The 26,510-nt window shown below is 40.7% G+C and overlaps 1 protein-coding gene across 1 annotated transcript; it reads left to right on the top strand.

Moving 5' to 3' along the window:
- LOC144492918 (tetraspanin-7-like) lies at window positions 1-26,510 on the top strand. Its single transcript, XM_078211542.1, has 8 exons — window positions 1-186; window positions 8,242-8,430; window positions 11,839-11,913; window positions 13,537-13,623; window positions 20,304-20,459; window positions 22,061-22,144; window positions 23,530-23,611; window positions 25,464-26,510. The coding sequence occupies exons 1-7, from the start codon at window positions 97-99 to the stop codon at window positions 23,596-23,598; spliced, it is 750 nt and encodes a 249-aa protein (XP_078067668.1). The 5' UTR covers window positions 1-96; the 3' UTR covers window positions 23,599-23,611; window positions 25,464-26,510.

The raw sequence follows: 26,510 nt of genomic DNA, 5'->3' as shown, positions 1-26,510 counted from the left end.
AGGAGGGGGCGGGGCCTGGGGGTCCGGGCCGGCCCGTTGGTTGGGGGAGGGGTTATAACCGGGTTGCTGGAACCCAGTGTCTTTTCGGCTGGAACCATGGCAGCGTCTTCTTCGAGGCGCTTGCAGACCAAGCCGGTCATCACCTGCCTCAAAACCTTCCTCATCGTCTTCAGCTTCGTCTTCTGGGTGAGTTAGTGAGAGAGAGCGGGAATGGCGGGCCCCGTGGCCCTGAGTGAGTGCGAGGGGTCCCGGCCCCGGGGGTCGAGTGGGGCCCCGGGGGGGGGGGGGGAGGCAGCCGCTACACAAAGAGCCGGGGCGATGCTGACACTCCGGGCTCCGGGGGGGAGAGACACCAACTGTCGCTTTCCAAACTTTCCTTCACTCTTTGTTCGAAAACCAAAGAGTTTACTCAATGTTTAGATCATTTTATGAGAGTGACTCCCCTCGCCCCCCCCCCCCCCCCCCGCTTCAAGCCCAGGGTCGGTTGGTATTTGTGCTCAACTCCTTTTAAAATGTCGCCGTTTAAAGTATTTTTTAAAAAACTTTCTTTTTGGGGGAAAACCTGCGCTTAAAAGTCTGAAGTGTGAAAGATTTTGAAGCTTGATTTTAATGATCTAACTCCTTTGCCAGCTGTTGGATTATTTCTTTCTCTTCCCAGTTCTTGCGGACTTTGGAAGCTCCTTTTGTTGGAAGTTGCTGTCTCTGCGGCGGCTGCTTTTGTGTTTCTTACGTCGCTAGCGGGTGGTTTGGAGCGATGAGGAAATTCTTCACACTCCGCGGCACTAATGTTCCCCCACCTCCCCCGAGTAACTATACTTTTTTATAGCCTTTATAACCGTGCGGCCAGCCCAAGTCCGGAAGTTCCTGTGAATTCTGACTCCTTGCAGGGTTATCGGGCCGACTAACCTTCAAGATAATCTCGTTCAAATTTCCTCCCATGTAGGCTGGTCATTCCATGCCTATCCCAGGCTTTGGACATTTAAATGGAAATTGTTTCCTTTACTATTTTTAGTTCTGTGTGTACCAGATTGTGTGCATACTTTAAAGAAAAAACGTGCCTTTTCTTTTTAAAATTTATTTTTGTATTAGTATCACAAGTAGGCTTACATTGACATTGCAATGAAGTTATTGTGGAAATCCCCCTAGTTGCCACACTGGCACCTGTTTGGGTACACCAGTGATATCAAAGATAGCTTTGAAGTATGACGTGCTACCTTAAGATCTGATTTATTATTGTCACATTTATTGATATACAGTGCAGTATTGTTTTCTGTGTAGCACAAAGCATACCATTTATAGAGTACATGGGGGAGAAGGAAAAGGGGGTGCAGAATATGCTATTAGTCATGGGGTGTAGATTAAACCCCTTCATTAGTGTGATGTAATTTTTAAATAGGCTTTGTACAAGTTCCAAACTGGGCCAAATGTTGTTGACATTTCTCAGCATATATAATTTTCAGGTTTTTCACTTGGGTATGCTTTTGGGTTCATTGTCACTGGCTGCTCCTGGGAAGGGGTGTTCTCTAATGCCTCCTAACTTTTTACTGATCCAAATCTAAGCATGGTCTGGACATTGTAGCATGGATGTCTTGTTTTTAAAAACTGGCTTATTTTACATACAGTCCTCAGTACTCTGACCTGCGTTCTTATTGCACCAATTCCTGTTTGCCCATCACCCCTGCGCTCACTGACCTATGCTGACTCCTGGTTGAGGAAAAACCTTTAATTTTAAAATTCTCATCGTTTTCAAATCCCTTCCTGGCCGAGTCAGTCCCTACATCTGTGCAATCTCCTTCAGCCCCACTCTGCTCTGTGGTGTCTGCACTCAGCTAATTCTGGTCTTTGAGCCACCCCTGAGTTTAATAGCTCCACCATTGGGTGTGCCTTCAACTGCCTCAGCACAAATCTCTGGAATTTTCCCTTAACTTCTCTACCTTTTTAAGGTGTTCCTTGGAGCATAGCACTTTGATCAAGCTTTTAGCCATTTATATTATATTATTTCTGTGACATTGAGCATGATTTTCCAGCCATGCTCGCCCAAAAACAGGAAAATCCTGCCCCAAGTCAATGGACCTTTGTATGATTGTACCCTGCCTCCATCCACCTGCCTGCTACAATTCCCATGGTGGGTAGGATAGGAAAATTACCCCCCCCCCATTATGTCAGATTTTTCTTAATACTCTAATGAAACACCTTGGGACACTTAAATGTGCTGTATAAATACATATTTTTGAAATGACTTTGCCATATCAACCTTGCTGTCTTTTGGAATATAGATTAATCATTTTGAGGCATGTTTAAAACATAAACGAGTTCCTTTTATGTTGAGGTGTTTGGAAATGTTCTACTTGTTCAATCAGCAAATGCAGCAGTATTTCTGCAGCTGAGTTGCTTCTTCCCTGGGTGATCTGTCTGCAACATTTTCACTCCAACAATATTGTTCCTCAGACCTCCATATTTCATCCTGGTACAATTGACATTTCCAGGTCTTGTTTGTGATGTTTTAATTTTGTGTCTTCCTCACCCCATACTTGCTCCAGGCGAGTGTGGATGGTTTTTACTTGATGTATACATGGCAAAGATAATGGAGTTAATGTGAATAAGGCTGGCAACTTGTGTGCAGGAATTTTAACGATAGTTCATCAAATGCATTGTTGCCTCCTTTTGATTTATAGTATTGCTCAAAGGGAGAACACTGGATTATGCTTTTTTTGTTTTCTAATACCCACACTCTTTCAAGTAATCCAATTTTTAGTAGAAAGATCATAGATTTAAAATGACCACATCTGTACATTCTCAAAAGGCTCCTCAAACAGTTGTAAATGGATCTACACAAATTTGGGTAATTTTCTCTCTCTCCAGATAAACTGAAAGGCTCTGCAAATTGTCAGATGTACCTGTAGTAATGTCAACTGGCTCTGTTGCCTGAGTCATATGTTCCAGATTAAAGTCTCAAGGACAAAAATCTACACTGACACCTGCGTGCAGGGCTGAGGGAGTGCTGCATGATCTTTTGCATGTGCCTAATGAGGCATTAAACTGAGGCTTCATCTGGTTGCTTGGGTGGATGTTAAAAAAAAAATTCCTTTGGCACTATTTCAAAGAGGAGCAAGATAGTTATCCCTCGTGCTCTAGCTGCTGTTTATCCCTCAGTCAACATCAGTGAAAATATAGATACTTGGTCATCAAGTTCCAGTTTCCCAGTCCTAACTTCTCTTCACCATGGATGTCTCCTTCAGAATCATTGCAATTGCATTGTTAACTTGATTTCTTTCTATCTCAGATGCTGCCAGACCTGCCCTGTTTTTCCAATTTTTTTATTTCAAATTTCCAGCTTCTGCAGTATTTTTATCTGATCATTTTGCTGTTTTTCCTCCTTGGCTAGTGTACCTAAGCATCAAAAGGAATCCAGGTATGCTTCAACCTAGGAAGTTTATTTTGTACTTTATTTAGTGAAAGACCTTTTCCAAATGTCAGGGACTTCCTTGCAATTTGCTTTGAGCATGAACAAAGTGGGCTTGGATAGGTCACAGTAGACCATCCTTTTTAGAAGAAAAGATAAAGCTATATTCCATTATGTTGCAAGGACCTCTCCATTTAAATGGAAGCCTTCCACTTCTAAATCTAAACACTGAAATTATGGCCTGTGGAAGATGGGGCTGAGAAATGAACAGTAAACATCACTTGCATATAAGCTTATCTTAATTCTTCCTTAACCATGTGCTCTAGATGAAAGGAGTCTATCCTTGAAACAATTAAGTATTTTGGAGACACTTTTGAATCTGACTTGAGGAAAAAGGCCTTGCTATGCACTCTACCAATTTTGGAAGATATAAGAATTACTTGTATTTTAATGATTCAGGGAAGTGGTCTGTCAGTAGAAGGAAAAGTATATGGTTCTAAGGAAAGCTTTTAAAAGTATGATAAGGTTTGAATGTGGGGGTGTTGATAAAATGGATGGGACTAGTGGGTAGAGAATGGGAAATGAGAAAGGATTTGAAGATGATGCACATTCTGTTACACAGGCAAAGTTTAAATGTGAGCTTTACTGGTTTAAAACTAAATGTAAAGCTCTACTGTAGGTGGTGGAGGTTCTGCAAAGAGGATATTTCCTTGAAGTTATGAAAGGGATTAATTAGAGTTCAACATCAAAAGTCAGGTGGCAGTGGATGCTTTGAGGAAGAATGGTCTTGCCAGATTAGATGAGTGAAGAAACTAACAACGCCATAAGCCATTTGGCCTGCTTGTGTCTGTTCCAACACATTGAGAGTTATTCATAAATCCCACTGCCTGCTCTTTACCTTGGAGCTGTAATTTTTTTGTCATATTTATCCAGTTCTCTTGCATTCCAGATTGTCATATCAGTTTGTGCACTTGCTGCCTTGGGTACTTTTCAATAATCTTTGCTATTAATTCTTTCCCCTTCTGAAAGCTTGGCATGGAGTAGCCTTGTGACGACGCGACCCCCCCCCCCCCCACCAATCTTCCCTGGAGCAAGAGTATAGGAATTGGACATCAGTACAGACAGTCTGCAGAATATGAATGTAGCTTTTTTTTGGTGGGGGGGGGGGAAGGAAGGACGACATGTCTTGGTGTTGGCCTATACTGATTACCCATCAATAACCAGTGTTTCTGCCATCAACTATTTCCTGGTTGTATTCTAAGGCATGTGTCCAATTCACTTAGTTGCAGTCCAGGTCTAGTATTCAAGTTGGCTTGCAACCAAGCATCCAAACTTTTCCAAATGAAATTTGAGCTGTAAACTATCATAGCTGCTGGGGTTTGATTGCTAAATGAGATTTTGCAAAATCTAATAACTTGAAGAGTGAGCGTTTGGTGGCTTAAAAAAAAATGGATGCACCAATTAATGACCCTGTTGTAACCAACTATTTATCCCAATGTGAGCTAAGCTTGCAATGTATCAGACAAGTATTGACTGTTCTCCATTCAGAACTTCTACCTTTTTTTGAGTTGCCTCTAGCCAACAAAATCCAAAACAAAGGTGCACAGTGAATGTGACCAAAGGACAAATGAGGGCTCAGGCCTCCATTCCTATTGTGGAGTACTTCAGGAGAGGGAATCTCTTCTTCAGTATGCCTCTTTGCTTAATCTGAATCTGCCTGTGAAGAAGGGGCTTTGCAACCAGTGAGTAGGTCTGGTATGTGGCATTGGATTTGATCATTTGGAATATTGAGATGATGTCAACTGTCTTGATATGGTGAATGCCAATACCATTTGTTTTGCTGAAGAAATCTAACTTGGAATGACAGCTGTTGGTAGATAACACAGGTTGCTTGGATATAGAGTCCTGTGCTTGGTTATGTTTGACTTGGAGAAGCAAGCAACTGCTGAAGCTCTGCGCTTTGTAGGAATCGGCATAGGGCATGGTGTCTGTGCTGTGGTCATGAGAATAGCAATGAATTGCATTCGTTGGTTGCCTGTAAGAACTTGTAGGACCAAATGAACAAAACTCCAGATTTGTTACCCAGATTACTGTCATGTGCATGCAACATAACTTGGGTCTTGGGCATAAATTACTAAAACTTTAGTTGACTGTTTCATTTGACAATGCAAAGAATATGCAGCTGTTCGTAGTGCATCTATCTGGGTGTCTGCTTCAGTTTTGATCTGTGCAAATATAGTTTGTTTAAAGACATGCATGAACAGAGCTGCAGGACAGCTGATTAACTTTCAACCATAATTTACTCCCTCACTCCCACTACAGCTTTTTTTACAAGTTATAAAAATTGATTCTAATGTTCTTGATGGGTATATAGTCCATGTAAACCAATAGGTGAAATGTGGTCAGACAAACCACCAAGTGGCAGATTTTTCATTAAACCCCCTGTCTGCCAATTGGGGTCTAACTGGAACTCTGGCTTCCGCTTGTGTTTCCAAACTCCACTCCAGAATTGTCTTTCAAACAACACTCTTTTTCTCTCTCTGCCTTCAAGGGTACACTTCCTGGACTTCAATCTCCTTTCAGTATTCCTCTGCCTTGAATTGCCAGCTTTTCCACAATCTTTCATGTACCCAACCTTGCTGCTGGTGCTCCACAAGCTAAGATATCACCAAACTTTTAAATTGTCTCTTTATCTGTCTTCTCACCTTTAAATCTGATTCTTGCAGCTGTTTTTTTTAACTCCATGAATTTTATCTGCACTATACTTGACCCAACTGGACCTTGATCAATTTCTTGTTCTTTGTTCATTTAACTTGACTATCTTTCTGAGGCATTCTTTTTGTCTCTGCTCCCTGGTGCCTTCAATTTCTCTTGTTCCTTTGGGAATCTCTGCTCCCTGATGATTCCTTGTTCTGGGTCCAGCTTTAAGCTAAAGACAGAAGTTCTTTCTAACCTTGGTGGCCCTGGTTGTTAAACTAACCTAGTTTTCCTTTAAGCCCTGTTTACTTTCATGTTGTGAACCCTAATTACAATGCAGCACAGTTTAAAATGACCCAAACCCACAGACATGCACACACCTTGGTTAGCATGGGGCTAACTAAAATTTCAACATTGTACAGAAATACAAGCGACACCTTGTTTCTAATACCCCCAAGTATAGAATATTTAAAACTACCTCTATTTCTTGACATTTTCTTAAGTCATTAATGACATTAAGCTAACCCCATACTGGTGCTGCAGTGTCCACTGTTCGCAGAAAGCTTTAAACTAGTTGAAAATTTGTCCCAAGATTACACATCCATATGCTAGGACTCACAGATGGAGCAACCTCCACCCCAGTGTTTTTGGTCACTGCTGGTTGTTACCACATTTAACAATATGATGCAGATAATTCTTAAAAGGCTTTCTACAATAAAATTATTTCTGATTTTTTTTTGTTGTTGCTTTATCTTTGCATGCAATAAGGTGGGGCCCATTTTCCCTTATTAAAAGTGGGCATTTAAAACCATGCTCTGTCCTAACGCCAGGAGGCTCTAGAACATGAATGGATTTTGTTTGGTGTTGCTGAGTGAAAACACTCAGTTGGGGATCATCTCCACAGTTTTTCAAAACCAGAGATTGGAGTGTGTGTCAAGCAGTGCAATCCAATATACTGTACCATTTTATTGACTGTGCACATAATGTCTGCACTACAGCCTGGATGGTTGACCATGTGCTGTAATTCTCATCATGGGGAGCCTGACTGCACCTATTGGGGAGGGGGAGGTGGCATTTTAGTTGGTGTTACAAACAAGTTGCACTGCTATGGGGGGAGTTCTCAATGCTATTGTGTAATTGAGTTACTAGTGGAATTTTAAAGTTCCTCCAAGCTCTGATTTCCTCTGTCACCACCTGCTTTTCCCATATCTTGTGTGTGGTGCTGCAAATGTTGGACTACAGTGGACAAAATCTTGTTAGGGGGCAAGTCGAATAGATATATAGTCAAAACTCAAGCAACTAGTTTTTAAACTGTATAAAAGACAGTAGAACATAATCCTTTTACTATTGCAAACTGGTATGGATGTTAGTCTGGAACAGCATTATCGAAGGGGGAAAAACAATCCTGAGCTTGGTCTTTTGAATGTGAATTTTGAGAAGGCTTCTAATGTAATGCTCTTTGTGTAGGGATTCAGCTGATCCACTGGAAGTGTTAAAGAACAGAGCTGTGGAACCAGTTGGGCCATCTTATTTAAGCCAAATTTTTAATCCACTTGCAGTTTTCTTCCTCCCTCAAGTCTAAAAATGTTTAATTTTTGCTTTGGCTTTAGATGTTTATTTCCCTAGTTATGTTTTGAGTCATTCAGAAGTTTCAAAACTTGACTACTGCCAATTTGTCTTTTTGACTAAATTTTCACCTCTGACCACACGGCAGAAGGTCAAAAGATTGAATCGTTATTGATGAATTGAAATGTGTGTGCTACCCTTGGTAATGGAACCATGGCCATAAATTGCATACAAAACTAATTACATACAAACTATAACACAACTCATTACATGCAAACAATAGAAATGAGTAGATGTTCTGCTCCAAGCCATGTACCATCTGACTTGGAATTATATTGTTGGATCACACCCTGGGGCACTCTCCATAACTGCATTGTGGATGTATGCGTACCACATGGATAGCAACAGCTCACCATTGGCACCTTGGACTTCTGGGGATGAAACCGGAAATTTTTTTTAAAATCTTCTTTGAAATGCAGTTTTGTTTAAAAGAAAATGTCATTTTAATTGTACTATTTATTTAATAGTGCATCCTTGTTACAATTTGTCATTACGGTTGAACTGTTTGTTCTTAGTTTGCAGGTAGTGTGCTTTTGGCTGTGGGTGTTTGGGGCAAGGTGAGTCTGGAAGAATATCTGTCTCGTGTGGCTGAGAAAAGTACAAATGCTCCTTATGTACTGATTGGAACTGGTGCGGCTATCATCATATTTGGTTTCTTTGGATGCTTTGCAACATGCCGAGGAAGCACATGGATGTTAAAATTAGTAAGTCTGTTTATATATCTTGTGTTTTTGTAGTGTATTCTTTCAATTAAAGGTTTAGAGATTGCTACTGATTACTCTGGATTATTGGTTTAATTCAATTGCACAAGTGTTAATTCTTTTGTTCATTGTTTGGGTGTTTATACTTCACACTAGCCTCTCTGCATTGTCATTTCCAGTTTGATTTTGAATGCATTTAACTTGCTTCCAGTGGTAGTGGGTTATGAATTCTAACCCAACTTGTGCAAAAAACCATTTCTCTAAAACCCAATCAGGAATTAATTAGTAACTACCTAGCTTTTCTGATAGCTGTAATCTGTTATGGTGTTTTTTCAGGTAAATCTTTGGCACTTTCTCCAATGCTTCTATCACCTTGAAATAGTTTAGCAACCATAACTCTGTGCAGTACTGCAAATGTAGTCTGGCCAGGGCCCTTTGCACACTTCATTACTTCTGAATTTTACACCATTGGAAATAAATCCTAGTGTTTCATTGGTATTTTGAATTACTTTGCTGGCCTATGATTAACTTTTTTTTCAATATATCCCTAGATCTCTGCCCTTCTCTCCCATTCAACTTCATTGATTAACTGGCTTCACAAAGAAATTGAAGTTCAGTGCTGTTCTATTACCAAAATGAGACCTATTTAAAGACTTTTTTTTGAAGTGTAGAGCTTGGGCAGCTGTGTTGGCACTCCTTTGAATTGGGAAAAGTTTATATCTGTCACTATTAAAACTGAGCCCTTAACTAGTGAATCTCTAGTGCAGAATGTTTGCTAGGTCTTGATTTGTACACCAAACTGGACCAGTGTTTCCATGTTTGTTTGTTAACTTTCTCTAGAAAGTTTTCAGGTACAAGGAAAGTAGAAAGAAACTTAAGCAAAGAGTAAGAAGGGCTAAAAGAGGTCATGAAAAAGCATTGGCCAGCAGGATTAATGAAAATCCCAAGGCTTTTTTATACGTGTGTGTGTATATAAAGAGCAAGAGGGTTGGCCCACTCAAGGACAAGGGAGGGAATCTATGGGTGGAGCCAGAGGAAATGGGCGAGGTATTAAATGAGTACTTTGCATCAGTATTCACCAAAGAGAAGGGCTTGGTGGATGGAGTCTCGGAAAGGATGTGTAGATAGTTTGAGTCATTTTGAGATTAAAAAGGAGGTGGTACTGGGTTTCTTGAGAAACATTAAGGTAGACAAGTCCAGAGGGCCTGATGGGATATACCCCAGAATACTGAGGCAAGAGGAAATTACTGGGGCCTTGAGAGAAATCTTTGTATCCTCACTGGCTACAGGGGAGGTCCCAGAGGATTGGAGAATAGCCCCAATGTTGTTCCTTTGTTTAAGAAGGGTAGCAAGAATAATCCAGGTAATTACAGGCTGGTGAGCCTTACATCAGTGGTAGGGAAATTATTGGAGAGGATTCTTCGAGACAGGATTTATTCCCACTTGGAAATAAGTGGACGTATTAGTGAGAGGCAACATGGTTTTGTGAAGGGGAGGTTGTGTCTCAAATTTGATCGAGTTTTTTTCAAGGAAGTGACGAAGATGATTGAGGGTAGGGCAGTGGATGTTATCAACATGGACTTCAGTAAGGCCTTTGACCAGGTCCCTCATGGCAGACTGGTGCAGAAGTGAAGTTGCATGGGATCAGAGGTGAGCTGGTAAGGTGGATACAAAACTGGCTCGGTCAAAGAGGGTAACAGTGAAAGGTGTGTTTCTGAATGGAGGGCTGTGACAAGTGGTGTTCCTCGGGGATCAGTGCTGGGACCTTTTGCTGTTTGTAATGTATATAAATGATTTGGAGGAAAATGTAACTGGATTGATTAGTTTGCAGACGACAAAGGTTGGTGGATTTGCAGATAGTGAGGACCATCAGAGGATACAGCAAGATGTAGAATAGTTGGAGACTTGGTTGGAGAGATGGCAGATGGAGTTTAATCTGGACAAATGTTGAGGTAATGTATTTTGGAAGGTCTAATACAGATAGGAAATATACAGTAAATGGCAGAACCCTTAAGAGTATTGATAGGCAAAGGGATCTGGGTGTACAGGTACACAGGTCACTGAAAGTGGCAATGCAGGTGGAGAAGGTAGTCAAGAAGGCATATGGAATGCTTGCCTTCATCAGCCAGGGTATTGAGTTTACAAATTGGCAAATCATGTTGCAGCTTTATGGAACCTTAGTTAGGCTGCACTTGGAATACAGTGTTCAATTCTGGTTGCCACGCTGGTCGCCAGCAGAAGGATGTGGAGGCTTTGGACAGGGTAAAGAAGATTTACCAGGATGTTGCCTGGTATGGAAGGCATTAGCTATGAGGAGAGGTTAGAGAAACTTGGTTTGTTCTCACTGGAATGTTGGAGGTTGAGAGGAGGCCTGATAGAAGTCTACAAGATTGAGGTGTGGATAGTCAGAAGCTTTTTCCCAGGGTGGAAGAGTCAATTACTAGGGGACATAGGTTCAAGGTGCGAGAGGCAAGGTTTAAAGGAGATGTCCGAGGCAGATTTTTTCTGAGCAGTGGGTGCCTGGAACCTGTTGTCAGGGGAGGTGGTGGAAGTGGATACGGTAAGGGGCATCTTGACAAGTACATGAATAGGATGGGAATAGAAGGATATGGTCCCCAGAAGGGTAGGAGGTTTTAGTTAAGTTGGGCAGCACGGTCAGTGCAGGCTTGGAGGGCCGAAGGGCCTGTTCCTGAACTGTAATGTTTTGTTCTTTGAAATCTGAAACCCTAAGATATATTATGAAGTTGGACTTGACCCCAGTTATTGCTATTTTGGCACTGACTCCAAGCTTTTATCAAACCACACCCTAATTAACAATACAATTTAATAAATTGATTTAGTTAACATTTACCAATTGAACTATACTTAAACATGACAAAATACATATTCCTCTTACAGACTTAAAGCCCCTCAGTTAACAAATCCTAGGCTTGCGTGCTTATACTTGGTCCTAGAGCAGCAAGATACCTGTCTTCTGGCCGCCTCCAGTGAGACAGACATCATTCTTTTTGGCGGGGCAACCCCCTAAAAAAATAGGTAACTGCTCAAAACAAAAACAAAGCAGCAAGGAAACTTAAAACATCAAAACAAAATGTGGTTAAAGGGATCAATAATATACCCAAGTCTCTGTGGTGCCCAACGAGCACAGAAGGGAGACGGATGCCTCTTGCTGCTTTTGGGACTAGGCAGAAAACTCGTCTTAAAATAAGAGAAATTATATCTTCCCTGCAAGCTTAACTCCTCCCATTAGCACACGACTGTCTTTTGTCAATAAACCCTAGTAAACACATGCATTTATAAACACTCTATTGGCTAAAATCAGTCATTATCCTGCATTCAACATCTGAGCTGCCTGTTGCTCAGACAAATCCGCACTGTCAAGTGAAATAACCCCTTTTTGTTCCTCCTCAGTATGCTATGATCCTGTCACTACTGTTCTTGGCACAACTTGTAGCTGGAATTTCTGGATTTGTGTTTCGACACGAGGTAGGGACAACTCTTTTGCAGTAAGTTTTTGAAGTGCTTTTTGTATTATGGTTAAAATTCAAATGCATTAACTGACTAGACTGTAGCATGAATTTTTGCAAAGGGACTTCAGTACAGGGGGGTTGTATGGATATGCCTGTAAAATAGTTCATTCCACTATAGATTTGAGGTTAAAATTTAAACTGCAGATATTCCCATTTTTTGGCTTTCAATTTCCTGTGGTTTTTTAAGATCTCTAATGAAAAGTGGCTGCACTGATTTCCGATGAGTTGCATAGTGTTTTTCAATGAGGCAATTCTGCACTTGAGGGTTGGACACCTGAATACAATAGAAAGAGTCAGTGGTGTGGAGAAGTTAATTTGCATTAGCAAATTCCCTGCATAAACTGACTTGGAAGCATATTCCTAGATGTTAAAGGTAGAATGTGACTTTGCAATAAGCTGTTGCCTGTGTCTTGGCAACTAAAAATTTGTTTACAGAACTGTCAATTAAGCAAAGTTCTAATGTAAAATCAAACCAGAAGTTGCAATCTGCTCTTAGAACACTTCAGTTCATTCATCTGTGTTCTTGTGGATACCAAATATTGATGTAGCCCTAACTAGAAAACTATGCTGTTAAGTTTCCAGTCTTATTGAATTGATTACAATATTTTTATTTTTTAAAAAAAGCTTGATTTTCCTTCTTGCAATCAAGAATGACAAGTCATTTGTACATAGTCAGTGGATTTGCATAATAGCAGACTGGATAAAATGTTGCTGGCTTGAGGGGGAAAATGTTCCATCTTGCCCTGTCTCCTTCCCATACCCACTAGGTCATTTGCATATAATTCAGATTGTTATTAAATGCATAACCACTTCTGTTCATCTGAATGATTGCATTGTGCTTTTCCATGATGCAAGTGTATTAACATGTACCTAATCCCTGTATCAGAGCTGTTTCTTTCCAGATAATTCAGCCATTCTTATTTTGCATTCCAGGAATGTTTTGAAGCCAATTGCAATTGAACTAATAGTCTGAAACACTCATTCTAAATGTAGTCAACCAGAATCTGTGGGAGAAGTCTGGCAAACAATATCAGCATTGTGATTTGCTATCTGATTAGGTGTCCTGTATTTTTTCCCTTGGGGAAACTCCATCTATTTCTGTGACACTTGTCCATCTTTTTTTTTCCAAATGAAATGGTGGCCCACCAACATGACATTTTATAAATGACTGTTTAGAATTCCATTTCATTTGGGATGCATAACCTTTGTCAAAAACATGAACACGTGCAAAGTTGCTCCTTGCTATAGAACAGTAAAGAGAAAATATAATTGCCTGCAAAAGTGCAGGTCTTGGACTCCTAGGACCCCAAATTCAATGCAGATGTTGGATTCAGTTCTCAGCAGCTGTAAAAGTTTGGCTTGGTGCTCTGCAGCTGTTGAATTCCAAGAGGGATAACTGCTTGTGCATTTCCTCAGCTTTTGCATTACTGGCGGTTTACTTGACCATTTGACAAGATAAATTGCACTGAGTGATCTTTCAAAAAATTGATCACAAGTAAACTTGGATCAAATGCTAAGCTGTGCCTTTTTTATGGAGCTTTATTTGCACATTAGTTGATGATTATATTTGTGTTTTTAGATTAATACCATTTTCAAGGACAATTTCCGAAACGCTGTACAGACATATAATGCAACAGGGTCCTCTGTGGATTACATTCAGCGAAATGTAAGTAAGATGAAGCCAAGTGACCTTTGTAATTAATGACCACTCGAATAACTGGAAAGTTCACCAACAAAATATACTTGTCACCTTGGAGTGGGATCAGATGCTTTTTTCTACCATTGCTTTTCCTCCCCTTTCCCCCTACACACAGTTTATTAGTTAGCCCTTCCTGCTTCATCATTGGAGGTAATTGGACTAATTTAATGCAAAGATAAGTTTTAAATAGGCTGCTCATTTGTATTGCATTAAAAAATGACCAGCTACTATATTTTTCACCTGTCTGGATTTTGACTAATATGAAATCGCTGACATAGTCTACAGTCCATTGAAACAGCAGCAAATTGCATTTATATAGCAACTCTTAAAATATCTCAAAGCACTTCTCGGGGGTTTTGACAATACATTTCTATGCATCAGTTCTTGGTGTCCAGTTTACTCGATACCAACACTCTCTCTGGTAGATTGCATATCTGATTAGTACTAATCAAATAACCTCATTTCCTCTGAGTTTGTGTATGAACCTGTTTCATATTCATAGTAAATGTTTAGCTTCCCTTCCAGGTCCATATCTGTTGACATTGCAAATGCTCCTTCTGCTTGGGTGCTGACTCCTTTGAACACAACTGTTGCACATCAAAAAACACCACCTGCTATCTTTGGTCCCATCTCCAGTTTCCCTTGCCTCCAAGTCCTTGAACAGGATTTATTAAATTTGAAGGATTCTATAATTGTAGTTGCAAATGTTAATCCAGGATGATATTGCCCTCCCTGATGCCAGGATTCCACCGAACAATTGAAGGCCATAAGATGTAGCAGCAAAGGTAGGCCATTCAATCCATCAAGACTGCTCCACTATTGAATGAGATGAGCGCCACTCCTGCCTTATCCCCATAACCTTACAGATTGATTCCCTTACAGATTTTTAAAATCTGTCTATCTCAGCCTTGAACATATTTAACAACCCAGCCTCTACAGCCCTGTGGTAAAGAATCCACCAGTTCACTACCCTCTTCAGAAGAAATACTGCCTCATTTGTCTTCAATGTCTGAGATTATTCCCTCTAGTCCTAGACTCCTACATGTCTTAAAATTGCCCCTCATCCTGTACTCCAATGAGTACAAGCCTGACCTATTCACTACTCAGAAGAAAATCCCTCCATACCTAGAATCACAAAGTTGAGATGCAGGGTGGGCTAGATTGATCAAAGGTACTACAGGAATTAAGGGTGAACATTGCTGAGGCTTGGGCTATAATCACTTGGTTATCTCCTTTTTTAGATATAGGGGTGGTACCAGGGGGCTAGAGAATTGACCTATTTTGAACAAAAGTGGAAAGAAAAACACCTGACTACTTCAGGCAAGTCAGTTTACCCTCTAGTGGAAAACATTTTATGCCACTTAGTACAAAATTAAATAATGTGAATAGGTGTTGATTTGATTATGATGAGCCATCATAGATTTAAGGGGAAATGGACATTGACAGGTTTCTTGAGGGATGAGTATAATGTAAATGGGGAACAGGTGGGAGGACAGTGGCATAAAGTCATTAGACTAGTTTTTTAAAAAACTAAACGGCTGGTTTGCTAATGTTGGACTACCAAAAGCAAAATTGAACTCCATGGAATAAAAAGGGCAATGGCAACATGGATGTGAAGTTGGTTGAGTGAGGGGAAACATTGTGTGAATGGCTGTTTTTTCACTTGAGGACTATCATTGGGTTCTTTCATAGACTATTTGATTTATGTTGTGCGCAAGCTACAATTTCAATGTTTGCAGATGACACTGAACTTGGAAGCTTAAGGAGGATAGTGACAAAACATCCAAGAGGACATGGGCTGGTGGTCAATGAGAATTGATACCAAAAACTGAAATTATACATTTATAGAGAAGAGCAATATGAAGGGTGCAATTTGAGTGCAGGATCAGAGGGACTTGAAGGTATATTTGCACAAATTGAAGGTGGCAGGACAGATTTAGAATATGGTTAACAAGGCTTAAGGTATCCTTGACTTTTTGGTGGAGTAGAGTACAAATAAGTTGCAGCAAAAACACTGGTCCAGCTTCAACTGGGATATTGTGCCCAGAATTGGGAGATTCAAACATTGTATGGTCAGGGGTGCCTTTTCTGTCCTTGTCCTCTTCCTGCAGTGCTTCACCAGTTCACCTACAAATTTCTCCTGGTTTCTAGGTCATTGAGATTTGCCCTTGCTTGGTTCCACTCTTCCAGAGAATTTGCAGTAATCTCTTTACGCCTCATTATCCATCACATGCTGCCCTTTTCAAGTATCAGAAGGAATGAGTCTTCCATATATGCCCACAGCACCATGTGCAGTCTCCCCCTTCCCCCAACTGCATGTTCTAGTTGTAAACAGTTGCTAATTCAGTCACTGATGCAGATTCTCTCCCCTTCTTGACCAGTGTCTTGAGCCAGACTATTTGCAACTTCTGTTGTGCTGCTGAGCTCAGCCTAGGCTTAGCAGTAGCACAGTTACTGAAATCAGAAGGCCATGAGATCAAACAACACCATCTTAAGCTGGCACTTCAGAGCAATGCTGACCAAGTGTTGCAGTTGAAGGGGTCTGTCCATTCGTACAAAGGATTTGGCCATTTATTGTGCTGTTTCTTGGACCTTATGTGCAAATTGGCTGCCTTGTTTCCTATATTGCAAAACGAGTGCTTTTTAAAAAAACTTTTAGATGCTGGAAACACTGGGTCAGCAGCATCTGTGGAATTTGAATGACCCAATCCTCACCTACATTGGTTTCTTGATTCACACTTCCAATTTGCAGCAGTGCATTTGATTCAAGAATTCTACACTTCATGCAGGTGGAAGACATTCAGACAGTCATGATTGGCTGTCCAAAGGAAGTTGCTAATTCCACCAAATTGCATTCCAGTTGTTTTCTCTCGTTGGGTATTTCTCCATTCCATTTTGAAATCCACAATTAGATCTGACTCATCTACACTGCATTCCAAATCATTGATGGGAGTAGGCCACTTGGCTCATCAAGTCTGCTTTGTCATTCAGCAAGATTATGGTTGGTCTCTGGCCTTGAACTCTACTTCCTGCATTCTCTGCATGACTTTGGCTTGTAGGTCAATCTGCCTAACTCAACAATTAATGTATTCAATTGTCATATCCCCAACCCCCCTCTGCTTACTGTGTGGGGGGGGGGGGGGGGGGGGGGAACCATTCCAAAGATTAGTTAACCTTAAAAAGGAGTTTCTCCTTTTGTGGGACACTTCTAATTCTGAACTACATTCTCTAGTTCTAGATTTTCCCCATTGAGGGGAAACATCCTCATGTTAAGCCCCCTCAATCCTTCATTTCAACAAGATTGTCTTTTATTCTATCACCAAGGCTCAACCTTTCCTCAAAGCCACATTGTCATCTGTCAACCACTCTGCTAAATGGTATAGAATTTGAACCAATTTAACAACTCCAGACTGGGCATCCATCAGCAGCAGATTGTGCTCCACCAATCTGTAACCTCATGGCCTGGCATTCCTCCATTCTGCCATTACCACCAAGGTAATGAATCAACCCCAGTCAATGAAGTGCAGGAGAGCATGCCAAGAGCAACACCAGGCATTCCTAAAATGAAGTGTCAACCTGGTGAAATTAAACACAAGGCAACTTTTGTGCCAAACAACATGAGTAAGGTATAGATCAAGCTGAGCCATCATATAACCAACAGATCAGAGCTAAGCTCTGCAGTCCTGCCACATTCAGTTGTGAATGGTGGTAGCCAATTAACAACCCACTAGAGGCAGAGGTTCTGCTAATATCCCCATCTGCCATGGTGGAGAAGCTTGGCACCAGTGCAAAAGAAAGGGCTGAAACTTTTGCAATCTTCATCCGCAAGTGCATGATTCATTTCTGTTTCCTCTGGCAGTCCCAGCATCATATCAGTCTTCAGTTGAAGTTTATTTATGAGTCACAAGTGAGGCTTGCACTAACACGGCAGTGAAATTCCCCAAGTTGCCACACTCCAGCTCCTGTTAGGGTCAATGTACCCTAACCAGCATGTCTTTCAGAATGTGGGAGGGAACCCACACAGACATGGGGAGAATGTGGAAACTCCAGTGACCCAAACTGGGAATCAAACCTGGATCCCTGGTGATGTGGGGCAGCAGTGCTAACCACAGTGCTGCCCTATTTGATATGACATGATATCAAAAGGCTATGGACCCTGATAATCCAGAAATGGTACAGCAGACTTGTGCTCCAGAACATGCCCCTAGCCAAGTCATTTCAGTACAACATTGGTATCGAGCCAGCAATGTAGGAAATTGTCCAGAGTAGTATTTAATATGTAATTACTTATTACATAATTAATGGGATCAACCCAACCAATTACAGGCCCACCAGTCTACACTTCATCAATGTGATGAAAGGAGTTATTCAACTCCTGACCTCCTCACAGCCTTGGTTCAGACATGGGCAAAATAACTGATTTTCAGAGGTGACAGTAACTGTCCCTGATCAAAGCAGCATTTGACTGTCATCAAAGAGCCCTAGCAAAACTGGAGTCAGTGGTAACATCAGGACAACCCACCACGAGTTGGAGCCATACCTGGCACATTAGAAGATAGTTGTGGTGATTGAGGTTAGTCATCTTCAGCTCTTCATCAATGACCTTCCTTCTGTCAGAAATAGTGATGTTCTGGCAATGTTTCAGCACAAGACCAGACAATATCCAGGTGTGAGCTGACAACTGGCAAGTAACTCCAAACTAAAATCTAACCATTGTCCCTTGATATTACCATCAATGAATCCCCCGCTATCAACATCCTGGGAGTTACCATTGATCAGAAACTCTAACTCAACACCTCCCAAAACCTGTCCACATTCCAAAAGGCACAAGACAGGAGTGTGATGGAATACTCTCCACTTGCCTGGATGTGTGCAGTTCCAATAACACTGAAGAAGCTTGACATCATCCTGGACAAAGCAGCCCATTTGGTACCTATTCCACAAACATCCCTCTGCCACTAACAGTAATAGCCGTGTGTATCATCTTTAAGGTATACTGCAGGAACTCACCAAGGCTCCTTGGGCAACACCTTCCAAAATGAAGACTGCTATTGTCTAGAAGGTCAAAGGCAGCAGATGAATTGGAACACCTGAAGGTTCCTCTCCAAGCCATTGACCATCCTGACTTAAATGTATAATTTTCTCTTCACTGTCCCTGGGTCAAAAGCCTGGAACTCCCCCTCTAACTGGCTGTACCTACACCATCAACTGCAGTGGCTCACCACCTTAAGAGCACCTAAGGATGGGTAATAAATGCAGGTCTTGCCAGCAATGCCCTCATCCTACAATGATTTTTTTTTAAAAAGTCCCTGCCTTTGTACTATGGTTCTGTTTATGAATTCCAGCCTAAATTGTGTGCAAGTTAATCTCCAGATGTCTGTTTCTGCACTCCTTTCGTATTCCCTTTTGGTGATATTGGCTCCTGTTTCTTCACCCACCCCCTCCCTGCCCAGAAAATTGCTTCTCCATGAAATTTCATCTTTCAGGCATCATCCCACTTGCCCAGCATGTCCATCACTGTTCACAATTCTTCATGTTGAGTGCAATTTTTGATTGCACCCTCTACACACATCTTGGTCATTTAATATATTGCCAAGAAAAGCAGCATCCTTCTGTGAACCTTCCTCCAGTGGGAAAACAGCCTTTGCCCTACTCAACAGTTCTTGTCATTCAGCCAACTTCTCGGCCCGTGCTGCCCCTTTTGTTCCATGGTCTTTGACTTTGATATTTTCCAAATTCTTTTCTCTCAGAATAGTGGGCTTCCTTTCATGTTTTGCCTGCCAATCTGACTCTCCTGCTGTAATGTTTCCCCTTCCCCACTTAATTTTTGGTTCCTCTGTCCTTTTGTGTTGCACCTCTTGGCCACTGCTTTCAGATGTTCCAAGATGTATACAAGTAGTTGTGCAAGTTAATAATTTAAATCCCTGTTTTTCCAAGGTGTCTCCATCTAAAGTTGGTCATCTGTTCATGTTGAATCTTCTCCTTTCAACTTTTACATCAAAATTGTGACCCTCTTCCCAACCTTCATCTAAACTACTGCCTGGATGTTTGTCAAGATGGCAATTATTTTGTAATAAGTAATTGATCTATACTTTCAAACAAATTCAACACTTCTGAGTATTTAAAAAAAAACACAGCACGTTCAGTGACAGCCCTGCTGATGTAAACGTGTTGGCTAACAGCACTTGCCTTCACTGTAAAAACAATCCAGTTCAGCCACACCTAGTCTGGGTCATTCTTATCAAGCCCAGTTTTGTAATCCAGATTGTAGAATCCAAGTTCTGAGACTCCAAACACTAAACTGACATTACCGTTAGCTCTCATCTGAGCATTGCTTAATGTTCGGTCAAAACTGGAACATGGCTAGAAATGCATAGTGGTTGTTCAAGCTCCAACCTACCTCTGCGTAAGTTCTAGTATCTTTCTGTTTAAAAAGACTACTGTCCTTGTCGCTATTTTTATAATTGCATGTTAACAATGTCCAGTGCACTTACTCCACATTATGCTGTCTTGTCAAGCAGGAGAGCATTTGTTTTCTCTACTGGCTATAAATGATGAACTTTTGAGAGGATAAATGGTGGACAACCTTACAAAATAGTACAGAACCTTGTAATTGTCTTTGCACTTTAATTTTTTTTGTTTTCCAGTTGCATTGCTGTGGTGTTCAAAACTACACTGATTGGAATGAAACTGCCTACTTCAAAATGCATGGAATTCCAGTTAGCTGCTGTAAAAATAATACTGACTGTAAGCCAGGAGATCTGAAAAACATGACTACTGCTAAAGACAAAGTCTTTCAAAAGGTTTGATAATAGATGATCCAACTTCATTGTTATAACCATCTCTTGCTTTGAGTCTGATCCAATCACTCACTGAAAAATCTAATCATGGTGTGTATGTATATATAAACGCTGGATATTGTAAAGTCACTTGCTCTCAAGACCTCCTTCAAATTTGATGTATAGAAATGCAAAGAAGTTAAACTTGCAGTTTTGTTTGATTTAGCCATGATTTGATGGTCACATTTACTTTCAGTCGTCTTGTCCCTCCATTGCCAGCACCAGCATTTATGTTCATTACCCTGCCTATCTCCTCCAAAGAAACCTAGTCAGCACCTTCAGTAAAAGTGATACTTCTGAAGATCCCTGGTTGCCAACAGCCCTCACCAAAATATCAGCTTTTTACAAGCAGAAATGGTGTTTAAATTGTGTAGAATTTGAACCTGTCCATGTAGTCACTAAGCAGGATCCTTGATTCCTTTTCTGCCTTGCCTGTTTTGGTTATGCCATTGTTATGCTGCATTTAAAATACTAAATTATGAATCAAATCATCTGTCCATCAGGAGATGTCACTTCTCCATTTAAAACCATCTGACTTTAAAGGCCAATTGTGAGCAGTGGCCCCATCTGCAGCTGACACACAAATTATAGCATCGACTACTTTTACGTTCACTTTTTCCCCTTCTGATGGGCCCTTATTCCAACATGTGGTTAGTTCCTTTTGTCCTCTGCTCTTCCAACACCCTTCCTGACTTGAGCAGAGTGCCTGGAGATGAGCAGTGGCAACTGGGGATCCTTACACACTGTTGTACTCTATCTTATCCAATATTCATCGGAAGTAGAGGAGGTGGAAACTGTTCAGCTGCTTTTTCGTGGCGAGCATGAATTGTCCATGTGTCACTCCTGTAAGACTAATACAGAATTTTTGTATTTCGGGTGACTAACACTCAAATCTCAACTTTGATAAGGCAGCTGCTCTTCTATCAATCCTGGTGCTGACTTTGGCATCGAGTGACAGATTGCTGATAATTGATCTAAGGCATATGAAGCTGTTGATCAGAGAGGTTGATGGAATGTGGAGTCTGTCCTAGCCAATAGCTTTGCTTTTACTGTCAGTATAAAAGTCTTGCAGGCACCACAGGCAAACTAATCTACAAGCTGAACTGCAGTATGGGATGCAAGTGTGGTGTCTTCCGAAGACAGACAGCAATTCAAAACAGGACATTATGCACTTGACAGTCATGCCAAGTAGAGCAGCTTGCTGTCAACCCTGGCATGCAGATACACATCCTTAGTGGGCCATTGAAAGCATACAATACCAACATGGAGAAAAATCAACCAGTTGGCACCAGGACGTAACACTACTTTTAACATTGCTGATGCTCCATTGTAATTGATGGAACTCCAACTTCTAGTGGAAAGGAAAAATGATGTTCAGACAGGTGACCTATTTTCCAAAACAATTTAAAGTTTGTTTCTTCCAGCATTTATCTACTTGAAACTGATAAATCTAAACATTTTAGTTCTGAAAAAGGGCACAGGCTTTGCTAGTATTTTTGCAGTCTAAAATTGAAGATTAAACTTGTATCTGAGGCAACTGATTGCCTGGTTTCATTTTATTGCAGGGTTGCATTCTATTGGTCATTAATTTCATGGAGATGAATATTGGAATCATTGCTGGAATTGCTTTTGGAATTGGCTTTTTCCAGGTATGTGTTCTACAGTTTTGAGTTAATGTTGGTTTGGTATTGTCAAAGACTGATGTGTAATTTCAATGTTTCATGGTTTAAGCAATTGCTGACAATCCACATGTATAGATTTAAATTCCAGTTTGAAGAGATTCTGTTCCTATTTCCGTGATTTGAGTTCTGTTAAAATTCTAGTGGCTTCCTTGCAAGGTCATTTCAGAAGATTCAGCCATGGTCCTCACTTTCTATTGAATGTGAAACTCTGACTTGAACTAATTCGGTTTCATTCTAGCATGGCTATATTCCAGATGCATTACTCTTCAAGTGCAGCAATTGTCTTCATGAGCCTGTATTCGCAATTAATCTAGGAGGGTTCCAGTCATTGAGCTGCAATAGACTCAGCCCAGTTTTGTAGAAGTGAATCACCTTTTCAGTTGTTCAGTACTGTGACATAGCCCTGCAACTAGACTTTCATAATGTTGATCATAAATGAGTTGTCTGTGGACTTTGGTCCCAGGCTCATCGTGTAAATAGAAAATGCTCAAATCTATTTAGAATGTGGAGGATGTAACTAGGATAACAGGTAAGGGGGGGGGGAAATCAGTGGATGTGGTGTATTTTGGAAGGCTTTTGATAGCCATGGGTTTGTGGTATATAGATTAAAGGATAGAAAATGGTAGGAATAAGTGAGTCCTTGTCCAGTTGGCAGGCTATGACTAGTGGGGTACCACAAGGGTCAGTACTTGGCCCCAACTATTTGCAATCTAATCAATGATTTGGATGTGGGGATCAAATGTAATATGCCCAAGTTTGATTGACACTAGAGAATTTGAATTAAGAATGTAAAAAGGCTTAGTGTATTTAGACAGGCCAAAGAGTGGGCAAGAACACAGCAGATGGAATTTAATATGGAAAAGTGAAGTTTTCCACTTTGGTAGGAAACTCAAATGCAGAGCATCTTGAATGCTCAGTGGTGTCTTGCTAACTTGCAGGTGTAGCAAGCAATTGGGAAGTCAAATGCTTTATTGCAAGAGGACTTGAACAAAAAAATAAAATGTCTTAACTGTAATTGTGTAAAGCCTTGGTGAGACTGCACCTGGAGTATTGTGTGCTTGGTTAAGGAAGGATATACTTGCCATGGTGTTCCCTGTGGCTTTCAATACAATGATGTGAATCATTTTCCAACTTGTCTCTTATCAGTTCAACAGAAACTCCATCCAAATAGTGCACAAACTCTGCTGTAAACCCATGTGCACAAGGTTTTATTATGTCTCTCATTGCATCTGCATTCAGGAATTATTTATGTAAACTAGCATCCAGATTTCCATTACCTTGCAACTGTATTTAAAAATAGTTTTTAATTTGAATGGTAATTGTATTTCCTCTTTCTCCTCCCTGCTCCACAGTTGATTGGGATCTTGCTGGCCTGTTGTCTGTCTAGGTATATCACAAACAACCAATATGAAATGGTTTAACAGACTTAGCCAGGTGATGTATGAATTCAAATCCCCCAATCTTGTTTTTGCATAACTGAATTGCACAATCTCATTTTGATCACTGGTTGGATGTTTGCATTCTGTAAAATTTTCTCCATTATCATAGAATTCTACACTGCAGAAGGAGGCCATTTAGCCCATCAAGTCTGCACTGACCACCAATCACATCCAGACCCTATCCCCATAACCCATGTATTTGCCCTAGCTAGTCCCCCTGACACACATGGTCAATTTAGCATAACTAATCCAACCTAACTTGCACATCTTTGGACTGTGCAGTTTGTCTCTGGCATGTTGAGATTCCAGTTCTCGAGGGGTGATGAACCTAGACAGTGCCTTTTTTTCCCTCAAGATAATTTCAGTTTGGGTTCTGTCAGGGTCACTCAGCTCTTGATTTCATTACCACCTTGGTTCAAACATGGACAAAAGAGCTGAATTCCAGAGGTGAGGTGGGAGTGACTGGCCTTGACATCAAGGCAGCATTTGACAGACTATAGCATTGGAGAGCCCTAGCAAAATTGAAATCCGTGGAAATGGGGGACAGGGGAAGGAAGTTATATTGGTTGTTGGAGGGCAATCCTCTTGGTTCGAGGACATCACTGTAGGAGTTCCTCAGTAGTGTTGTACACCCAACTATTGTCATCTGCTTTATCATCAATGAGCTTCCTTCTGTCATAAGGTCAAGTGGGATGTTTGCTGATTATCCAATGTTCAGCATTATTTACAACAACAAAGATACTGAAGCCATCCTTGTCCAAATGCAGCAAGACCTGGACCATATCTAGGCTTGGGCTGATGAATGACTGGTAACATTTGCTCCAAGTGCTAGGCAATGACCATCTCCAAGAGAATTTAACCATCATTCAATGGCATTACCATTGCTGAATCCCCCATGATCAACATCATGGGATTACCATTGATCAGGAACTAGACTAGCTAAAATACAGTGGCTATAAGAGCAAGTCTGAGGCTAAGAATTCTGAGGTGAGTAACTTGCCACCTACTCCCAAAGCCTGTCCACCATCTACAAGCCACAGTTCAAGAGTTTGATGGAATACTCTCCACCTGCCTGGATGAGTGCAGCTCCAACCATACTCTAGAAGCTTGACACCATCCAGGACAAAGCTGCCTGTTCAGTACTTCCAGCACTGATACACTGGCAGCATTGTGTACCATCTACAAGATGCACTGCAGGAACCCACCAAGACTCCTTAGGCAGCATCTTCCAAACCCACCTCCACTATTAGGAGAAGGGCACCAGATAAATGAGAACACCATCTGACCATTCCCTTCGCAGCCACTCACCATGCTGACTTGAAAATATATTGCTTTTCCTTCACTGTCACTGGGTTAAAATGTTGAAACTGCCTCCCTAACAGCACTGGGTGTAGCTACAACACTAGCAGTTCAAGAAGGCAACTCTTCATGAGAACAATTGGTGATGGTCAATATATGCTGGTCTTGCCAATGGTTCTCCTCCCATGAATGAGTAAAACAAATTCTAAACTTTGTATAGTGAAATCCAGACACACACACCCCCCTGCCCCATCCCACTCCCCAGGATTTGACATGATACATTCTACCCTTTAACTGCCATTCAACGTGGAAACAAATTGCAGTGCAATTGTAAATAGCTTGAAGGGTAGCCTGTCCACTTCTGGCACTATGAGCAAATATTGCACTAATCAAGAACAGAGGATGCTAGAAAAATCTAGTGTTCTTCCAGTATCCATCAGGAGAAAAGCAGCTGCTGAGCTTTCCAGCACCCTCTTTCAGATTCCAGTGTTTTGCTTATTACACTAATCGCTGTCTTTGGTTCACTCAAACATTTTGCTCTCTTTTAGGACCCTTGTATCAACATCAGAACCTCAGTACAGTTGAAGGAACCAAGCCAGCAGAGTTATTTACTCCCAAGCAAAACCATACAGATGTTTTGCATGCTTATGGTGTAATGTACTACAAAATAGTTTTTAAACTCTTCACATTTATCTTTTGAAGTTTAGGTATGTACGGCCGAACTGGTTGGTAAGAAATGTAGACATCTGTTTAATCAGCAAGGCCTTGTATTGTAGTTTCACTCTGCTATGAACTTACTAACTTGAGCCTTGTGTTTCAGACTTTCACAGCTTTGAATTTATGATCATTGTCTTGTTTCAAAAATTTAATCATCAGACATGAAGATTTTACTTTTTTAAATTGAAGTTTATGCTATTGGAAGTAATAGAACACTAAAAGTTATTTTTCTACGATGTAGTGGGTATGAACTATTTTACAGACACTACTGCATTTTCTAAAGGCAAAGCAATGCTTTCCTAGATTTTTTTAATTTCTGTAATCACAATCACCAACACAATATTGTGTGCTTACTTAGGATTTCAAACATTCTCTCTCTGGTGAATGTATCTAACAACACTAATGCTACAAAGAAAGTAGTTGTATCTTGCATATATATGGGTGACGTATCTTCAACTTTTTTAGTGTTCTAAAGTACTATTTTTATGTGAAAAATTCACCATTTAAGTTTGCAATTTTGATCCAGTGGGTTACTTGGACTGTATAATGTAACCTTTAATCATTAATGAACTTCATTGGCATCAAATAGAAAACTATGGAAATATCTGAGCCACACTGCAAGACATCAACCTTTCTTGATTAAACTCTTGATATACCCTTTTTAAAAAAGGCTGAAAGAGATGAACATGGACATATAGAAAATGGATGACTAGTTTTCTCCACTGGGTCAGTTTAGTGTAGATTTCTATTTATGCCTCCTACCATTTCTCAATTAGCACTAAATGTGTAGATGAGGTGTAAAGGAACATGTAATATCTTTCAATGATTTCCTTGGTATATGTATGCTACCTGATTTAAATAAACTAATTATAGAAGCC

Source organism: Mustelus asterias, chromosome 4 (genome assembly GCF_964213995.1).
Source record: "Mustelus asterias chromosome 4, sMusAst1.hap1.1, whole genome shotgun sequence".
Taxonomy (NCBI): Eukaryota; Metazoa; Chordata; class Chondrichthyes; order Carcharhiniformes; family Triakidae; genus Mustelus; species Mustelus asterias.
This window is presented reverse-complemented; position numbering and strand designations above follow the sequence as displayed.

Coding starts and splice junctions, on each gene's coding strand:
- LOC144492918 (XM_078211542.1), top strand. CDS start 97: ATGGCAGCGTCTTCTTCGAGGCGCTTGCAGACCAAGCCGGTCATCACC. Junction 187..8,241: donor TCTTCAGCTTCGTCTTCTGG/GTGAGTTAGTGA, acceptor GTTTGTTCTTAG/TTTGCAGGTAGTGTGCTTTT. Junction 22,145..23,529: donor TTGGAATTGGCTTTTTCCAG/GTATGTGTTCTA, acceptor CCTGCTCCACAG/TTGATTGGGATCTTGCTGGC.